Source organism: Girardinichthys multiradiatus, chromosome Y, assembly GCF_021462225.1.
Source record: "Girardinichthys multiradiatus isolate DD_20200921_A chromosome Y, DD_fGirMul_XY1, whole genome shotgun sequence".
Classification (NCBI taxonomy): domain Eukaryota; kingdom Metazoa; phylum Chordata; class Actinopteri; order Cyprinodontiformes; family Goodeidae; genus Girardinichthys; species Girardinichthys multiradiatus.
Window position 1 is genome coordinate 32,139,514 of NC_061818.1, and position 20,296 is coordinate 32,159,809.

Sequence of the window (20,296 nt, forward strand, 5' to 3'; positions counted from 1 at the left end):
ATTTGTTAAACAAGTTTGACACATCCAATAAATTTCATTCCACTTCACGATTGTGTCCCACTTGTTGTTGATTCTTCACAAAAAATTTGAATTTTATATCTTTATGTTTGAAGCCTGAAATGTGGCAAAAGGTCGAAAAGTTCAAGGGGGCCGAATACTTTCACAAGGCACTGTGTTTACAAACAAACAAACTGTGTCAACACATGCGCTCAACACACACCTACAATAAAACAACAGCAAGACTTAGCAGGAAGGAAAACACCACATGGTTTAACATCCTCATGGCAGGTGAGTTATCCTACGTTTTTGTTTCAGCGCAGAAAGAAGGTACACAGGTGATGAGAAGAGACCATGAGTGGGGGGGTGGGATTATACTATGAGAGGCAGAGAGAGAGACAAAGAGAGAGAGAGAGAGAGAGAGATGGAAACGTTTGAGTGCTACCGCGGACCTTTTTTCTCCGGGCCTGTTGGAACTGTGGGTTCAGGGATGGGATCGAAAACACTGCAGTCCTTTCCTGTGTAGTCCCTGTCACAGATACACTTCACCTCGTTGCTACAGGTCTGCAAGTAACAAACAAAACTTAGCAGCTGCTGTGAGGGGGAAAAAAATAAGCAAATGGACATGTATGATACAGGAAAAAAAATGTGTATTGAAAAATTATTTGATGATTTAAAATATTCAAAACTAAAGTAATCTGTAAGGGTGAAAATACTTTTTCACAGCACTGCATTTGATTTTCAAATCAGTGGTCAGTTTTCAACACTGCACACGTTTAATGAACTTTTAAGTTTTGATCAACATAGCCAGCCAAACATTAGTCAAAATCCACTGTATCCCAACAAATCTAATGATTAAAATGAAAAACTTTAAAAATACATATGGAAAGTAAAAATTATAACCTTAAATAAAGTATAAAAATCACAATCTGGTATTAGGTCTATATAAAAATTAAAAGTATATATAAGTTTTTGGTTTTATAGGAGAAAGATTCCTTAAACAATTACTTCACTGCTAAAATAATCTGTCCCTTTAGGACAGCACATTTTACCCTTAAACAATTGTTTTTCTAATTATAAAATGTTTTAATTTTGAAAAAAATACGAAGGGAAATTAACTTCAAATCTTTTTGTCATAAAGGTAGAGAACAAAAATCATCTGAATATCTTTAATATGTTTTAAACATTTAATCTATTTATGAATCCCTGTCTGTGAAAAATGTGTAAATGTGTAAAACAAACTATGATTAAATAAAGCTCCAGAATTTCAACACCCCTCTATTTCAAGTACTTTAATAGCACTGTTTTATTACATGTAACTCTACGTTTAGGTCTTAATTTGGGGTTTGTCTTTTTACAATAGGTTAAGATTTTAATCTGAAATCTGTATTAAAGTAATCCAAGAAAAAAAAATTCAGTTAATTCCTTTTTTTGTAAACTACAACATTTAAATCATTAAATTAAATCATATTTTTACCCCATGGTGAGAGCAAATGTGTCCAAATTTAGGTCCCGGACAGGTGCTGAGGTTAAACGCTGCAACAGAGAGGCAGCGTCTCTCCAAACACATCATGTTGGGCCCGCAGGGTGTGCCATCCTCTACGTAGCCCATATCTGAGCCATCCTCTAGCAGAGCATGACCACCTCTGAGTGAAGCATCCAAATGTGCCACATAAATGTGAGAAGAGAGGTAGACTTTTAACATTAAAGGTTTCTGCATTGCTTAATGCTGCAGATGTGCTATATGCGAGCAGCTTACCTGCAGTCCAGGTATTTGTTCTGGTGATAGAGGGTAAAGCTGGTCACCTCACCCTGCAAATCACCAAATTTTGGCTTTGTTGTGACATTTGCACAGAAAAGGAAGCCACATAATACGTCCCTGAGGCAAGAGATGGGAGAAATAAATACAAGCATCTCACATTGGTTACCAACAGCAGGCTGTATTTTGCATTTTCAGCTCAGAACACTGCTACTGGTTGAACTCACGGCTTGTTGCACTGCAGCCAGCGTTTCCCTTCAATGTCCCGACCACAGTTTCCCTTCTCTGTCCCTTCAGCATTCAGCTTCTCATAACAGAACCTGTCTGCTGAATCTGTGGCGATCGGAGATTAAAAAGGCAGTAGTCAGTGTAAAACACATTTGTAGGTTACAGGAAGAGATGGTTCTTCTGTTGGATTTTTTTATACACACTATATCCCCAGAGTCCTTTGCACTGCCCATCACGAGTCCTGCAGCGTCCACCATAACAGCGTCCCTATGGAGGTTAAACAGTGCAGGGAAAGCATGACGCCCCAGCATTTGTAGGAGGCTGGAAAACACGAACCATGACCCAGGTCTTACCTGACTGCTATCACACATGTAACCATCCAGCTTGTGGACATTATGAGGGCACTGCCAAAGACATAAATGCCATGAATACCAAATATTCCAACAGGATGTGTCCATTTTATTCAGTGTTTTCCACAGAAAGTTTTACCTGGCTGGAGTCTCCTGTGCAGGTTTCAGGAATATCACAGTCATTCACGGCCTCTCGACAAACAACACCTCTCAGCTCATACTGAGAGACAAAACAGGAGAGATTCCAAGTTGTTGAAAAACTTATAAAGTTATTGGGCTGGTGAGGGTTAAGGTAAGAGGAGAAAATCTATTTACAGGTACATCTCAATAAATTTGAATATTATTAAAAATTTGATTTATTTCACTAATTCAGTTAACTGAGTGACACAATATATAGATTAATTACACACAAATTGATGTTTTTAAGACTTTCTGTCTGTTAATTATGATAATTTCGTTAATTATTATGACTTTATTTCTTAGAAAGTTAGAATATTTTATCAGACAAATAAAAAAAAATGGTTTCAATACAGAAAAGCAGGTTTAATGAAAAGTATGTTTATTACCTGCTTAAAGGTTGTTAATATTTTTAAAAGGTACTTTTGGTCTAACAATCAAGCCTCATCGCAATGCATTTCCCAATTTACTGAGATTTACCTATATATAGCATTGATCTATAAAAAAACATATATTTTTTTATCTCCCTAAAACAAACATTTCTATTTAGCTTGGTCAAATTTCACTATGTGTAGGTTTAACAAAAACAAAGATATTGATGAATAAATCTGATGCAGCTGGATGCCACTTGAAATCACAGTTTTCCTTTTTAAATCTACCGCTAGATGGCATAGCAGAGTTTATTTTGAGAAAGAAGAAACCCTTTCTGCAGCATTGTGTTTGAAAGAATGCCTTGCTCATTCTCCGAGACTTTTAATAAATCCTTGTGGCATGGATTTTCACCGGTACTTTAACCTAAACACATATTTATGGATATGGCAGGGCTGAAAAATAAAAATGTATTTGTCTGAAATGTATCTAGTATGTGCAAGAAGCCTTTAAAAAACTCATTTTTAATTGTAGAAGCAAAACCACACACTCAAAAGTTTTCAAAAACAGGGTATCCTTTTATCTTCACCGATAACCTTTCACAAGATTAAAGTATTTAGCTAGAAGGATCTTTGACTGATCCTCTCTCTCCAGATCATTTACGGTCCTGGGTCCTCAGTGATACATTCTTTTCCCCTGTGCACCGAACATGTTTTCCAAAGGATTTAGGTTTGAAGACTGGGACGGCCATAAAATAATGTAAATTCTGATGGTTTTGGATCACAAATCTGTTAAGAAATCCCCAAATTTTCAGTTTTCTGAAGTTCATCATGATGCCATGAACTCTAGCAAGGTTTCAAGGACCTTTGGAAATAAAGTGAGCACACAGCACCACAAACCTTTCACCATGGTTAAAGGCGGGCATAAAGTGCTTTGTTTTGCACCAAACTGCCTTAAGAGTGTTTGTTGCAGAAAAGCTATCACTTAGCTTAATTGCCCCATAAGCATGGTTCCAGTAAAATTCCAGTACAGTTTAGTGAAATTTGTATTTGTATGTTTTTAAAGACAGGATAGAAAGGTATTTTTCCATGCATAACTCCAAAATAATGTATCGGCAAGAAGATGATGTCATATAGTTGTTATGGAGACAAGATACCAGTTTTTGCTGCAGTTCTCAAACAGTGAGCTTGGAACCTTTTTTTGCTCTATTATAATCCTGCTAACTGTGCCAAGTGGCACAATAATGCATCACAAGTTATTGCCCATCCTAGAGGCAAGTGCCTAAAAGAAATTTAGACCTTTTTATATCATGTTTATACACCAATAATACAGGAAGCTAAGAATTACTAATTAAAGGTGTCCAAAATCTGTTTTATATTATGTAGAATAAATGTGCTTAGGTTGAAAAATGTCAGTGTGACATTATGCTTCTGCAATAAAAGAAAATTTGTTTAAGGCATTTTACACATCTTTACTAGGGGTGCCAGAAAAACTTTCTGTGTCAATAAATAAAAGCAGGTATTGTGTACATCATGTTTTTGTAGAGCAAATTGACCAGATAAATGTAACATGAGATAAAATGAGCACTAGAAAAAGCGGTTTTTTTTTTCTGTCATATTTTATTACATTACATCATACTTTGACCTTGAGATCCTCATATTTTCTATACAGACTCCATATTCTTAGAAATATGGCTGTTTGGATCCTTGTTCAACTTACTTTACAGCCACTGCAGCAGAATCCATTACTGCACATGGCGTCATGGGTAAGAGTACACTTTTTACAGCAGGCTCCTCCACTGCGGGCGCACTCCTGCAGCCACAGCCAGGAAAACATCGTTGTCTCAAAACACTACTCTGGTCTCAGGTCTCAGGTTGATATATGAACTTACTGTGAAGTAAAGCTGGGTACTCACCACCTGGGATCCACAGTCACACTCTTCTCCTGGCTCCACAAAGCCGTTTCCACACTCTGGAGGGTCCAACAGCTAAAATAACAAAAGAAATACATGAGATATGAGACATTACTAAGGAGAAATATAGAGATAAATGGGGTAAAGGGTACAAATAAATAAAATCTTTAAGATTAAGCTATTCAGAAATGGGCATTGTGCCCCTCATCGCCCTCACCTTATTAGGCTTGTTGAAAAGGCAGCTCCCACCCCCCTGGAGCAAGAACTGGATGTACTCATCAACACTACAGCGAGAAAACTTTCTGGGCAGATAAAATCTGTGATCACACACAAACACACGCACGCAGGCACACATACAGACTCATAAACATTAAGACATACACTAAAACACAAACAGTACAGGAATGCCAGATCCACCGTGGGTGTGTGTGCCATCACTTTGCAATCTGACACAAATGTTCCCATTTGCAGTAAGCTATATCTCAATTAATTCAAATCTGTATTGTCCCATCTGTCAGGGGGATCCTAGTCCAAATCATTCATGCAGTAACTTTTAGTTCACAATTTGTAATTCTTTACACAGCAATCAGGTGTCTCCTGTTTCAGCAAAATGTAGTCAAGCTTCAAATAAGCAGCTTGAAATTTCATAAAAGTGATAACTTCTTTCAGTGTGGACAAAGAAGTAGGATACAACAACTTTTTGTTAGGGGTTTTACCCAGTGTCTTCCATTATGCAGCCCACCCAGGCATCTGGGCATCTGCAATCACCTGCAAGGAAGAAAAGAAAACACACAACATAAAACACACGAAATAACATTCAGTTTTTGAGCACCACAGCAAAGGAAAAAAATATATATACAACCAGAAAACTCTGAAAGACTATCAGAAAACCCATCCATCCATCCATCCATGAATGGATGGATGGATGGATGGGGACAATCGTCCAGACAGCAAGAATTTTCAATATCAATGATGTTTACTTTTAAGATTACAAGAAATTTGGGGTTTCTTCCAACAAAGCAAATACATGTGTAAAATTCTCTTAAAAATCAGCTAATTAAATAAAACCTATCAAAAACCTTCCTTTTTAATACAGTAATGTTATGACCATGTGTGACCTACAAAATCAAGGGAAGACTAATTTTAACAAGTAAGGTAAACGACAAAAGGTCATTGCTAAAGAAGCAGGCTGTTCACATAGTGCTACATCCAAGCAAGCTATAATGTCAAGTTAAGTGGAGGGAAAAGGTGTGGTAGGAAATTTTAAAAGATTAGCTGACTTTATTTTCCAGCAGGACTTGTCACCTACCCATGCTGCCAAAAGTACCAATACCTGCTCTAATGACCATGGTGTCACTGTGTTTGATTGGCATGTAAACTGGTCTGGCCTAATCTGCAAAGTAAATTTATGGAGGACTGTCAAGAGGAAGATGAGAACCATCACAACCAACAATGCAGAAGAGCTGAAGGTTGCCAAAAAAAGGAACCTGACCTTCCTTAGGACCTCAGCAACAACAGCTACAGGCTGATAGCCCTCATGCAACGCTGCATTGATGTAGTAATTCATGCAAAAGGAGCCCTGTAAAAGTATTAAGTACATACAGATGTACCTTGCAGCCGGCAAACATTTGTGCATTAAAAAAGTTTTGTTTCTTGGTCTTATGTAATATTTCCATTTTCTGTGAGTTTTTATTTGCTGTAAGCCACAACAAATGAAAAGTCTGAAATTTACCACTCAGTGTGTAATGAATCTAAATAATGAAGGACATTTAAATGAATTTATAATAAACTACTTACATAATTCACTTTAAGGAAATATTTTTGAACGAGTTCAATAAATATTATCTACCAGCAGGAGGTCATAGGGTGTTTAGTTTAAATCAAAATCTGTCAAAATTCATTCACAATTAATTCAAAATTCAAAAGAGTCGACTGGCCCAAATGTTGACCAGAAGAACCACAATAAATAGAAATGGGTTACAATACTAAAGCATCTAATAATCAATATACAGTTAAAATTATTTAGAAATAAGATCTGTAAGATATGTATCTACATAATTCCTTAAAATGCTTGACTAACAAGATAAATAAACTGATAAGCAAGGGTAAAATTTAAATTGTTTGTGGACACAAAATGTTAGTACAGTAGTTTAGGATGAAATGGTGACGAGTGGGTATGAATTGGGGCTATAATTTGGGAAAGGGTGAAATCACCTGGAGCCTCTCTGTGTCTTAAATCGTTTTCTGTTGTCTTACCTGCTGAGGTTCTTGCATTGTTCCACCTCATCCCAATGTTCTGGCCAAGACTCTGACACAAAGTGATGGCCATCGCCCCGACACTCCCATACTGAAAGTAAAACAGATCAACGTGTAATCTATGAAATGTATATTGTTATTATAATGAACTCTTACTAGTAAATATGAGGGTATATCTAATTGTTTGATGTGAGTAGAAAAATCAGTGTTTTGACTTTGGTACGATTTGGTTATAACCACATATATCTGTTGATTAGTGTTTTTTTTGGTCCTTGAGGTCAATAAAGAGCCTAGTAGTGACTTTTTAGTCAGACAGGAAAAAATAGGGTGTTGCAACTAGTCTGTTTTCTCCCGATACATATATAAAAAACTGACCAAGATTGAACAGTCTCCTCCAGGTTTAAAAGAGAATTTGATGTTTAACTGCATTGCTATTTTCTTATTTGTAAGTTGCTTTGGATAAGAGCATCTGCCAAATGCATAAACATAAATATCTGCATGTAAAACATAAGCATAATTACACAAGCTTGAAGGATACTGTTCCTAAACTGACTGAAGATCTCATTTGTAGTCCAGGCTTTACCACCTTTACGTCATCACATCGTAATCAAATACATTTGCATAATGCCTGCATAGTGACTATTTTGATATGCTTTTAACAGAGAACAGATGCTGGCCATCCACCATTTGTTTTTACAAAACAGAGCAGAGTAGGACCTTTAAGCAACGTGGAACCTGACAGGATGGGTACTAAAACAGAATGTTTCAGGAACAAACTGTCAACAATGTAAACCAAGCAATATGTGTCTTAAAAGGAAGTATCCTTAATTGTATTTTTTACCCAAATCTAGACTGACAATAAAACACACCTGAGTAATGAGATATGTATTTAAAAAACAGACAGAAGCAAAAAAAATAAAATAAAATAAAACCTGCAATTTTTTTCTTTGTTTGGATTTTGGCTGAGGGCATCACAAGAGGCTCAAGAATCATCATGCTGTTCAGCAGGATGATCTACTTTTAAGAGATTTCAACATGAGGCATTCGAGTTACACAGGAATCACCGTATGTGTTTGGACCAGCGTTTGACTCCAGCCGTCCTCTGGCCATTATGAATACTGGAGTGGATGATGGAGCTAAATAAACTGGTGACATCTTCAGAACTTGAACTGATACATATATGTCTTTACAATTCTGGTTGGATTGTCCATGAATTTACTTTCTTTGCACACTTAATTCCACACTTGTAAAAAGAGTAAATGCTGTATTTTGCATGTATAACCTTAGTTACATTGTTTGCCAGTACACTGAAATTAACACACATTGAGCTCATACCACTTTATCTTACCAGAGGTGAGTTTTCTCTCTCTTGCTGTCAATTGATGAGATTTTTACTTTGACTGGATTGATGCGAATGGTATAAAGGGTTCTGCAGGTAGTGGGGGATTGGGCTTATAATGAATCTGTCTGCCTGCTCATAATTTGTGGTGATAAAGGTCAAATTTTCCTCAAAACATTGCAAACATTTTGCTGTTGCTATTTAGATTACAAGTAAACAGTCTTTGAGAAAGTAATTTCATTAAAAACTCTGAATAAAGAAGAAACAAAGGAAAAAATACAAATGAGAATATTCAGATCTTAACCTTATGTGAGGTGATCAGGTATCAGCCTGTTTTTTGGAGGGAACATTTTCATCTTGATTAAAAATTATTAAACAAAATTGCTAAGAAACAGAAAAACTGATTATGGCAAGTTTTTCTACTGGTAACAAACTTTATCTAAAGAGAGTTTGATTAATTGTAAAAGGAAAGTCAGGCTAGTAGCCTTGAACATTTATTTAAACGTCCCGCTGCTGACTCACAAAATAGATTTAGAAAACTGCCAATGAGAAGCAAAGTTTGAATATTCATAATTATTTCAAATTACATTCCTAACTCTAATCTCAGATCCAAAACAAATTTGACTACATGTTCTAAATTATGAATAGCCTAATGCCAAATGTACCTCATTAATTCCTCCTCCTTTTGTTGGAGAACACACTCCTCCTGTGTAGGCTGTCCCACTGCAACTACTGTGAAATGTACGCCCTCTGAAAAGCGCAGAAAACCCTCATTCAAAATCAAATCTCCACTTGAATCTAAAAATTTGATTATCAGCATGTACATTGTGCCAGTTCTCGTACGAGAAAAGATGGACAACATCGCTCTGCTCCTTGATGCTGTCCTTCCTGTACTTCATGAAGTTCTGCAGCGTTATCAGTGTGTCCTCCACAACCGGCATCATGTTTTCCAAGGTCCAGGTCTCCATGGCCACCAACACAATTCTGGTGTTCAGCTGCTCCTGAAAGATCTGAGGACGGTGATCGACTTTGTTATTGTGACTGTGGAGAGAGAACATGCATCCTGACAGGTGGTGTTTGTGGAGTTAAGGAGTAGGAGGATTTACGGTCCTCACCGTGTCTGCTGTGTTGACTACAGCTTTGGCAAAGTTCTTGGTTTGGCTGCTCGAGCGGCGCAGCTGCACAAACTGAGGAGAGAAAAAAGATCCACAAATGGCTTAAGAAATGGATCTTTAATGCAAACACTGAAGCACACAGTGGTACAGATCAGTACTGACAGAAAATAAATCCAAGTTCATTCTCATGAATAGAGACAGTCTTGATTCACTGTTTTATAATGTTAGCACCTTTTAGGGTTTATTTAAATTACAGATGAATTGGCATGCATTGCATTCATCAAACAAGCAACAGCCAAATCCACACCAAAGTTATGCCAGGGTAAACCAAGATGCTTGATATAGGTACAGCTGCACCAATGCTAAAACATCTCTGAATGTGCCTTCTCCTACTACAAGCGGAGACAGACAACAAAATGTGACTGCTGATGCGCAGTGCTATAGTTATCCCTTTAACTCACCAAATCGTAGTCGTTTACCACCATCAGCTCAATATATTTGGTCTCAGTCTGGACAGAGGGCCTGCGGACAAACCTCTTGGATCTTCTCAGCCTCCCAGTCACCTGCTGACTCTCCGTTTGGTCTAGTGTGTTGCCGTCTTCAACAATTTCGCTGCTGTCCTGCTCACTGTCCTCTGTACAATCTGGAAACATACAATCAGAGCTGCAAGCAGTCTTTTTTAATAGGGTGGGGGCTGGGAGTTGGCTACATAAACACAGTTTTCCTGAGTAACATTACTCTTTGGAAAACTAAAGCACCCTTCTCACTTATTAGACTCACTGGTAGAGATGTGTCTAAAAATACATGTATTTTTTTATTGCAGCAGTATTATCTTAAGCTGAAAAATAAATACTAGGTTTCATTGGAGTGCATTTATTCAGTTAGGGAAATAAATCCCATTTAGGACTCATCATTTTTAATGAAATAGCAGATGCCACACTTATTTTAAAGGATCTGTTAGGGGTACCAATGCAATAATTGCTTTAAAATGATTGTAGCATTATCTTTTATTTTACTTCCCTTTTTAAGTAATAAGTGTCTCAAATAACTTTTATTTAGTAATGTTTGACCATTTTTCTTTTTTTTTTTTTTTTTCCCTCCTTGAACCACCACCTTAACGTGGTGGAGGGGTTTGAGTGCTCAAATGATCCTAGAGGCTATGTTGTCTGGGGCCTAAATGCCCCTGGTAGGGTCTCCCATGGCAAACAGGCTCTAGGTGATGGGTCAGACAAAGAGTGGTTCAAGAATCCCTCATGAAGAAAAAAATATCGAGGCACGTGACGTCGCCCGGTACGGCGGAGCCGGGGTCCCACCCTGGAGCCAGGCCTGGGGTCGGGACTCGTCAGAGAGCGCCTGGTGGCCGGGTTGCTCCTCGCGGGACCCGGCCGGGCCAAGCCCAAACGAGAGACGCGAGGCCATCCCCCAGTGGGCCCACCACCTGCAGGGGGAACCGTGACGGACCGGTGCAAAGAGGATTGGGTGGCGGACGAAGGTGGAGACCTCAGCGGCCCGATCCCCGGATGCTTAGGCTGGCTCTAGGGATGTGGAATGTCACCTCGCTGGGGGGGAAGGAGCCTGAGCTTGTGCGGGAGGTCGAGAGATATCGACTAGAAATAGTCGGGCTTGCCTCCACGCACAGCGTGGGCTCTGGAACCCATCTCCTTGAGAGGGGTTGGACTCTGTTGTACTCTGGAGTGGCCCACGGGGAGAGGCGGCGGGCTGGTGTGGGTTTGCTTGTTGCCCCCCAGCTCAGCCGTCTCGTGTTGGGGTTTACCCCAGTGGATGAGAGGGTCGTATCCCTGCGCCTTCGGGTTGGGGAGAGGTCTCTGACTATCATTTCAGCCTACGGGCCGAGTGGCAGTGCAGAGTACCCGGCCCTCTTGGCGTCCCTGTCGGGGGTGCTGGATAGTGTCCCTCCCGGAGACGGGGGTGGTGAGTTGGATCCGCTGGAGGAGGAGAAAGCCAGTCAGACTTGGCAGGCCCAAGCGCATAGTGAGGGTCTGCTGGGAACGTCTGGCGGAGCCCTCGGCCAGGGATGTATTCAACTCCCACCTCCGGGAGAGCTTCGACCAGATCCCGGGGGATGTTGGAGACATAGAGTCCGAGTGGACCATGTTCTCCGCATCTATTGTCGATGCTGCTGCCCGTAGCTGTGGCCGTAAGGTCTGCGGTGCCTGTCGCGGCGGCAATCCCAGAACCCGGTGGTGGACACCGGCAGTAAGGGATGCTGTTAAGCTGAAGAAGGAGTCCTATCGGCTGTGGTTGGCTTGTGGGACTCCTGAGGCGTCTGACGGATACTGTGAGGCCAAGCGTGCTGCGGCCCGGGCGGTGGCAGAGGCCAAAACACGGGCCTGGGAGGAGTTCGGTGAGGCCATGGAGAAGGACTACCGGTTGGCCTCGAAGCGATTCTGGCAAACCGTCCATCGCCTCAGGAGGGGGAAGCAGTGCTTTGCCAACACTGTTTATAGTGGGGGCGGGAGACTGCTGACCTCGACTGAGGACATTATCGGGCGGTGGAAGGAGTACTTCGAGGATCTCCTCAATCCTGCCATCACGCATTCCGTGGTGGAAACAGAGGCTGGGGACTCGGGGTCGGACTCTTTCATCACCCAGGCTGAAGTCACCGAGGTGGTTAAAAAGCTCCGCGGTGGCAGGGCTTCGGGGGTGGATGAGATCCACCCTGAGTACCTCAAGTCTCTGGATGTTGTAGGGCTGTCATGGTTGACACGTCTCTTCAACATTGCGTGGCGGTCGGGGACAGTGCCTCTGGACTGGCAGACTGGGGTGGTGGTCCCCCTTCATAAGAAGGGGGACCGGAGGGTGTGTTCCAACTACAGGGGGATCACACTCCTCAGCCTCCCTGGTAAGGCCTACGCCAGGGTATTGGAGAGGAGAGTCCGACCGATAGTCGAACCTCGGCTTCAGGAGGAGCAGTGTGGTTTTCGTCCCGGCCGTGGAACACTGGACCAGCTCTACACCCTCTACAGGGTGCTCGAGGGTTCATGGGAGTTTGCCCAACCGGTTCACATGTGTTTTGTGGACCTGGAGAAGGCATTCGACTGTGTCCCTCGTGATGCCCTGTGGGGGGTGCTCCAGGAGTATGGAATCGGGGGCCCTTTACTAGGGGCCATCCGGTCCCTGTACGAGCGGAGCAGGAGTTTGGTCCGCATTGCCGGTACTAAGTCGGACCTGTTCCCAGTGCATGTTGGACTCCGGCAGGGCTGCCCTTTGTCACCGGTCCTGTTCATAACTTTTATGGACAGGATTTCTAGACGCAGCCAAGGGCCGGAGGGGGTCGGGTTTGGGGACCAGTGGATTTCGTCTCTTCTTTTTGCAGATGACGTGGTCCTGCTGGCCCCCTCTAGCCAAGACCTACAGCATGCGCTGTGGTGGTTCGCAGCCGAGTGTGAAGCGGCTGGGATGAGGATCAGCTCCTCCAAGTCCGAGGCCATGGTACTCGACCGGAAAAGGGTGGCTTGTCCTCTTCAGGTTGGAGGGGAGTTCCTGCCTCAAGTGGAGGAGTTTAAGTATCTCGGGGTCTTGTTCACGAGTGAGGGAAGAATGGAGCGGGAGATCGACAGACGGATCGGTGTGGCTGCCACAGTAATGGGGGCGCTGTGCCGGTCCGTTGTGGTGAAGAGAGAACTGAGCCGAAAAGCAAAGCTCTCAATTTACTGGTCGGTCTACGTTCCTATCCTCACTTATGGCCATGAACTTTGGGTCATGACCGAAAGAACGAGATCCCGGATACAAGCGGCTGAAATGAGCTTCCTCCGTAGGGTGGCCGGGCACTCCCTTAGAGATAGGGTGAGGAGCTCGGCCATCCGGGAGGGGCTCGGAGTAGAGCCGCTGCTCCTCCACATCGAGAGGAGCCAGTTGAGGTGGCTCGGGCATCTATACCGGATGCCTCCTGGACGCCTTCCTTGGGAGGTGTTCCAGGCACGTCCCACCGGGAGGAGGCCCAGGGGACGGCCCAGGACACGCTGGAGGGACTATGTCTCTCGACTGGCCTGGGAACGCCTTGGGCTCCCCCTGGAGGAACTGGAGGAGGTGTCTGGAGAGAGGGACGTCTGGGCGTCTCTGTTGAGTCTGCTGCCCCCGCGACCCGGTCCCGGATAAGCGGAAGACGACGACGACTTGTTTTTTTCCCCTCAATAATTATAAATATGATGAAAGACAAAGGCCCATTTTTCTTCTTATTATTTTTTTAATTGGCTACAAAAAGATGGCTTGAAAAAACAAAAAACAAAAAGGAAAAGAATGAATATGTGGAAAAGCATCTTATGCTCACCGTTAGGTAGAGTGATGCTGTGGGCCTTTCAGAGGACCCGGTAAACTTGTTAGAGTACAGAGCACCATTGACTCTTTGAAATCCCAGGACGTCTTAATGCCTGGTTCACATGGCAGGATTCTTACACAGATTTTTGACTCGATCTTCCCCTTCCGACATGTCCCAAACATGGTGATGGCACTTAAGATAATCTTATGAGATATTCCTGCTGTGTGTGGCGTGTTAAGAGTCATCTAGTCTGCTTGGAAGGACATCGGGACCGCTATGACCTCAAATCAGGAATATTCAACATGTTGGATTGTCTTGCCCCGATATCCTACCGTGTGGGGTGTTTCTGAGAAAAAATGAGCACACAAGCTGTTGAATGTAACATGTAGCCAATTAGAAAGCGGAGGGCAATTAATCTGAACTCACATTTGATCTCGAGAGGGTTTGCAAGATTTCCTAACTAAAATCTGAATGTTCATGAGTGTGGTGTGTTGTGCTTGTCATGTGGCTGAACTTCACACACTGTAGGACCAAACATCGGTATATCTACAATTTTTTATCATCATTTGTGAGGTCTCTCAGGTTTTGAAAATCAACCAAAAATTTTTACATTTTGCCGTGTGAATCAGGCATAAATTATAACCTGGATGGTGTCTCGATGAAAGGTGACAATGGATCATTATTGTGTCTTTCAGCATTATAAGGGATACATCCAGATGCAAAATAGATCTTCTATGGTCATCTCACTCCACAGACCTAAACCCTTTCAAAAACCTGGAAAGGCTGAAAAGAACATAAAAGAAGTCTCATTCTGGATGATCTAGAGAGATTGTGCAAAAATAATTGGTCAAAGCTTTCTTTCTGTATGCAGAAACATTGTAAAATGTCATAGGAGAAGACTAAGTGCTGTTCTATTGGCAAAGGCGGTTTGTACAATGTATTATCAGCAGAAGTAGCAATTAGTGTTGATTTTGTTAATACAAGTATTAACTTAAAATGTGATTTTTATCTCCCCTGGATTAATGCACTCAAATTACAGGTTGAAGTTTTCTCAAACCTTATTTATTTTAAAACATTTTGAACATTTTACACACCAGAGATGCCAATTAATGTATATGTAAACCACACTTATTCTGTCCTGATATGCCTTATGCAAGCATTATAATTGGAAGAGGTCTGTTTTTAAGACTGGTCACCTGGGCAGTGATGGGATAGTCTGATATCGGGCATCCTGCGAATTAAGTGAGCCCCATTGTCCTAAAGAAAAAAAAAAACATATAGATTAGAAACATATGCAGCATTAATTCCCTTAGGAGCCTTTGTACCTTAATAATTTACAATTCAGAGGTTAGGTGTCTTAGCAAACAAAATACATTCCTCTGAAAAATGTCAAGTATACTGAAGTGCAAAAGCAGCAAAACTCCAGCAAAAGAGATGATCTGTTCTTGATCAAGTTAAATGCCTCTTCTACACCATATACATATTATGTAGTATTGTCGGCATGTTTTCTCTAAAACAACAATTTCTAAAGCTGGGATTGCAAACCAACAAGTGTGAGGTCTTAAGATTCTACAAAAAAAACAAAAAATACCTAATAACAAAATAATAGCATGCAAAATATTTTTTATGCTATAAATGCTACAGGAGGTAAAAACGATCCTGACCAATAGATAAAAACAATATATAAGTGTGTGTTGTCATTATACCCATTTAATTTTGACACTCAACCGACAGACGGCGTACTGACCACCCTCCACTGCTATTTTCTGGTAAACTTTGGGAACCACTGTTCTATCAGATGAAGGTGTTTTCTTCATTTGACCTTTTTGAATTTGGTCTACTGTGCCTTTAATTAAAGGTTTACCTCATGACTTGCATTGTTAACAGGCTCAATTCCATAGGAGTAGAAACCATCAGAGAACATGCCACTGCAAAGCAACAGATAAATTAGTGGATGCAGGACAGAAAATAAAAGAAGCGAAAAAGCAGGGGTAAGCAGGATTTGGAAAACTGAAATAATGGTTTGTGCTCACCACAGGCCGTGACAAGTGGAGACAGCTGCCCAGGACTCTGGTAAACCTCTCAGCCTTCCTTGGTAGTAGCAGTGCTCTCCTCCCTGTAAGGACAACAAGAAAATGCTTTATAATAGACCCGGGGGTTTACATAGCTGCTTTTATACTTCATTAGATGCCACCAATCTTCCTGTACCCCCACAGTTGTACAGTTCCAGCGCGGTTGGTGACCTACTTGAGTTTATTCCATTCTCCTGTGCTTCATTCACAGTAAGGGTGGAGGTAAAGCATGCTCAAGGATCTCTTCAATAAATCAACACTCATGCCGCCAGGACTGTTTTGATTAAAGAATGAAGTGTAGCGTAAGCAGGCTAAAATTCAAGGACAATCTGCTCATGCTTCCTTGCAAGGCGTCAGCCAAGGGGAGGAACCTCCAGGAGAGGAGAGAAATGTTTCTTCACCTGAATTAAACTGAGCTCAGCGGGGTGGGTCTCGGACTGAAATGACGGCACAGATTGGTGTGCCCTGAAAGCATGACGCCTGGCACGTCCAGCCGCAGGAGCATCGACACGTGAAGCCTACATCCAGCTGAGTGACAATCTGGTCTGACTGCAGGTCTCCACTCCCAGCACTACAGCCCTCTCTCTCCCTCCCACCTCCCAGAGCTCAAACAGACTGCCTACAAACATTTATGTACATTGCCATAATGCCAAAGCACACCATGCTTTTGTTTTAACTGGCAATTTCTCCTTCTTCCTCTCTTCTTCCTCCTCCCCCTCCTCCTCTTCTTGCTACAGCTCTGTTCTTCCCTCCCTCCTGGTCTTCTTTCATTCTCTTGGCTGCCAAGAACTTAATGATGCTGCTGAGCTAACTGGTTGCTGTGGAAACAAGCCTGTGATTGGTCAGGGGGATTGAAGTAGAGTTTGGAGCAACTGTGGGTGGGGATATGTAGTGCTGGCTGGGTAGATAGGTGGGTGGGTGCTTGAGGGGCAGTAAGTGGTACATTTGTATAAAAAAAATAGAAAATGTCCACCCTTCGTCCTGGCGAACAGAAAATAGTCACCTTCCTTACCTTTGTCCCAATGCCACGGTGACGTTTTGTTATCCGGTCACCCTGCTATCTTGGTGAGTCTATGTGTGAGTTTGTGGCACTACTTTTGTTTGTCTTGACCGTCTCAGAAAGGTCTTGGCAGACAGTCAGGTAAGACCCTGTATATGCAGGCCGGTAACATTCTTGATCAATATCTTAGATGCATGGCAGCCTACTTTTAAAGTAGAGAGCACATAATGCACTTTCTATAAATAGACACACCACCAGGATTAGATCAAACAGCAAAACTGTGAATCTAAAAATTTACATTAAAAGAGAAATCCAAACAAATAGCATATCTGCTTCTAAATTTAGAATAATTACACTAATCTGCATCTATTTTTTTCCATAGCAGCAAGCAATTAGACTAAATAATCTAACTGGTCAATTTTACAGTGCAAACAAATAATAATATTAGACAAAATTACAAAAAGGAGCCATTAGAGATGGTTTAAGGTGAAAAAAACTATCCATATCAACCAGTCCTTATGGGAAAAACAAATTCCCCTCTTAAATCTAATAATTGCTTGTGCTACCCTTGGTGGCAACAAGATTGTCAACAACTGTTTACAATGACTGGCAACAAGTCTTTTGAATTGCTGTGGAGGGATTTTGATCCAGTCTTTGCAAAATTGTTTAAACTCAGCCACATTAAAGAATTTTCTGAAATGAGTGGTCTGCTTATGGTCATGTCACAGCATCTCAAACAGATGAAAGTCTGAAATGAAAGAAAATATCTGACTAATAACTGCTAGAAAGGTAAATTCAATGAACAGCTGGATTTAAAGTAGACCTCAGAGAAAACCAATGAACAAACAGCATGAAGAAGACCAAGGCACACAACAGACACTTCAGGAACAAAGTTGTGGAGAAGATAAAGGCAAGGTTAAGTTATAAAACAGCATACCAAACTTTGAACATCTCACAGCACACTTCAGGTCATCATGTAAACATGGAAAGAGTATGGCACAACTTCCTACCAAGACAGGCCCATCAACCCAAACTGACAAGTGGAAATCATTATCCACAGAAGCACTCAAGAAGCCTATGATAATTCTGGAGGAGCTGTAGAGATACACAGCTCAAGTGGGAGGATCTGACATAAGTCCTGTTGATAGGATAATTAGAAGTTGTGCCCATGACAAATTTGTTTCTTATGCAAGAGTGACATGAAAAGACGTTAGAGGTCATGTTTAAATGTTTGCCACAACCATGCAGGGGAGACAGGGGAAACATGTGAAATATCTCAGCTGGTTAAATAAGACATCAAATGTAACCTTTAGGCCTACATGCAAAACAATATGGGTTTTGCATGTATTATTTTCTTTACCGTAGACGTTGAAGGTAGACAGAACCGATAAATAAGCAAATGGAGTTAAATACTGGATCTTAATGAAAGATGGTTTGTTGCAAAAGACTTGAGACTGGAGAAAAAGTCAATCTTCTAGCAGGCCGTAAGCATACAGTCTCAGCTACAATGGAGTGGCTTAGATATTCCTGCATTAGAATCACAGACCAAAATATATCCAATAATCTGTGGCAAGAGTTGAAAATTACTGTTTGCAGACCCTCTCCATCAGTCATCAGCCACTGTGCAAAATAAATGGGAAAAAAATTATTTTATAAACGTGTAAAGCTGGTAGAGACATACTCCAGAAGACTTGCAGTTTTATTTTCAGTGACTCAGGAGGGCTCTTCGCTTTAAAACATTTCGAATCCATGTATCGATTTATCCACTTTAAAACTGTACACTACTTTGTGTTGGTCTACCACTTAAAATCACAATAAAGTAAATTCATTTAGGGTGGTTGTAATTGTTTGCTAAATGGTCTGCTCAGGACAAGTTGGGTTTCTTCAAACTTTTTAATTGTATACCAAGGGAAGTCAGTTTAAAATGCTACAGTGAATTTTGGTCATGTCTTTAAAACACTAAAGTATTTGCCAGAAGGCAGGTCCCTCACTAACACTGGCATCAGCACATATTCCCTCTGAGTGTAACAAAGTAAAAGAAACTCTTACCACAGACTGCAAGGGTTTGCCGTTGTAGTTAATGTGCCTCTCCACATAGTCTGAAGACAGCAGGTGACTGAAAAAAGAGGAGAAGTAACCATCTGTATCTGTGCCAGGATCAGAGAAAATGTATTCTGGGATATCTCACCCCTCAAATGTATTCCACACAGTATTACTAGACCTATTAACATGCTTTGCTATTAAAATGTGTGCCTGTGAGAGAGCCACATTGGTATTCCCCATCTTGTCATGTAGCATAATAGAAGTGCTAAGTGCATTTGTGTATTAGCAGGAAAAATGCTAATGAGAACAGCTGTGGCAGATTAGGAGTGCTCACTGATACGAGCGAGATGGAAAAACCAATCTGATTGTACTAACTGGTTTAGTTCCAGGTCAAGAGTGAAGGCGCATCCGAAGGCTTGGACCTGAAAACAGCTCTGGGCCAGGTGGACGGGCTGAAGACAGAATAAAATTAATATTACTCCGACAGCCATTATGCTCTGCATTGAAACAATTATGTTTAAGTTAAAGCTGCACTGATTCTGATAAACTCTCATGAATAATTCAGCAGGATCAATACACACAGAAAGCATCTCAGCTGCTGATATATTACAATGACTGATAAAGGTTTTATTGATTGACAGACCCAGCCTGTTTAATATCTGTCGGAGCTCTGTGAGAGGAATGATAGAGAGGGCTCGACAGAGGGGAAGTAGGTGGAGGAGGACAGAACTAGATGTTGATTGGCTATAATCAGTCAAGCTCTACCGATGTCCCTAGTGGACAACTGCCAGCATCATGGAGGTGAGGAGACAGTAGGGCCGGAAGAGTTGGAGAGACATCTACAACAGACTAAGCAGCTCTGACTGTGCCAACCTGGCTTTGATTTCCGTCTAGAGGAACAGGGTCCCAGTGAATCATTTGGTCTTTTACTATAAAATGCATCATCACTGTCCACAAATCATTCTCTCCAGTTAGTACAGACAACATATTTTTCACCACTGTCTTAGAGAGGCTGAAGTTTTGTTAGTGTTTTTATTACAGTACAATAATATTGTTCCACTCTTTTCTTCTGCCAGAATCTCTGACAGGACAGTTCAATCACTTGGACCATTTTTGGTATAATTATCCTGATGCCTTCACTGGTAAAACTTAAACTTTATGAGTTGATGAAGTTGTAGATGTCCAACCTTAAAAGTGTGCACACCCCAGTTAAAATGCCAGCTATTGTTTACATAAAAAATGATACACTTCAAACTTTTTAAATATATCCTGTACCTTTCAACTTTAAAACAAATATGATTGAGGATAAGTACAAATTTTTACTTTTTTTTCATTCTTTTTGAAGATGATCAAAGTTCTGGGAAATTTTAATTAGTGATCCACGAGTTCTTGTTTCCATA

The 20,296-nt window shown here is 41.3% G+C and overlaps 1 protein-coding gene across 5 annotated transcripts in view; it reads right to left on the bottom strand.

Moving 5' to 3' along the window:
• The window catches only part of LOC124864815 (disintegrin and metalloproteinase domain-containing protein 11-like), a 30,041-nt gene that overhangs the window by 4,769 nt on the left and 4,976 nt on the right, over nucleotides 1–20,296 (bottom strand). For 4 of the 5 annotated variants that reach the window (XR_007037370.1, XR_007037369.1, XR_007037368.1 and 1 more), the window contains exons 3-23: nucleotides 19,272–19,348; nucleotides 18,903–18,969; nucleotides 15,815–15,897; nucleotides 15,646–15,709; nucleotides 14,978–15,038; nucleotides 9,964–10,145; nucleotides 9,503–9,574; nucleotides 9,231–9,397; nucleotides 9,053–9,137; nucleotides 7,049–7,139; nucleotides 5,509–5,560; nucleotides 5,010–5,109; nucleotides 4,796–4,867; nucleotides 4,600–4,692; nucleotides 2,474–2,554; nucleotides 2,338–2,388; nucleotides 2,188–2,251; nucleotides 1,984–2,089; nucleotides 1,757–1,876; nucleotides 1,475–1,643; nucleotides 450–561 (exon numbers count right to left, since the gene is read on the bottom strand). Coding sequence is in view for 2 of the 5 variants with exons in the window: in XM_047359744.1 (XP_047215700.1) it covers nucleotides 450–561; nucleotides 1,475–1,643; nucleotides 1,757–1,876; nucleotides 1,984–2,089; nucleotides 2,188–2,251; nucleotides 2,338–2,388; nucleotides 2,474–2,554; nucleotides 4,600–4,692; nucleotides 4,796–4,867; nucleotides 5,010–5,109; nucleotides 5,509–5,560; nucleotides 7,049–7,139; nucleotides 9,053–9,137; nucleotides 9,231–9,397; nucleotides 9,503–9,574; nucleotides 9,964–10,145; nucleotides 14,978–15,038; nucleotides 15,646–15,709; nucleotides 15,815–15,897; nucleotides 18,903–18,969; nucleotides 19,272–19,348 (1,969 nt within the window). In the remaining 3 variants the exon portion in view is untranslated. Of the gene's footprint in view, nucleotides 1–449; nucleotides 562–1,474; nucleotides 1,644–1,756; nucleotides 1,877–1,983; nucleotides 2,090–2,187; nucleotides 2,252–2,337; nucleotides 2,389–2,473; nucleotides 2,555–4,599; nucleotides 4,693–4,795; nucleotides 4,868–5,009; nucleotides 5,110–5,508; nucleotides 5,561–7,048; nucleotides 7,140–9,052; nucleotides 9,138–9,230; nucleotides 9,398–9,502; nucleotides 9,575–9,963; nucleotides 10,146–14,977; nucleotides 15,039–15,645; nucleotides 15,710–15,814; nucleotides 15,898–18,902; nucleotides 18,970–19,271; nucleotides 19,349–20,296 lie in introns of those variants that run through there. The other variant, XM_047359745.1, reaches the window with a different exon arrangement.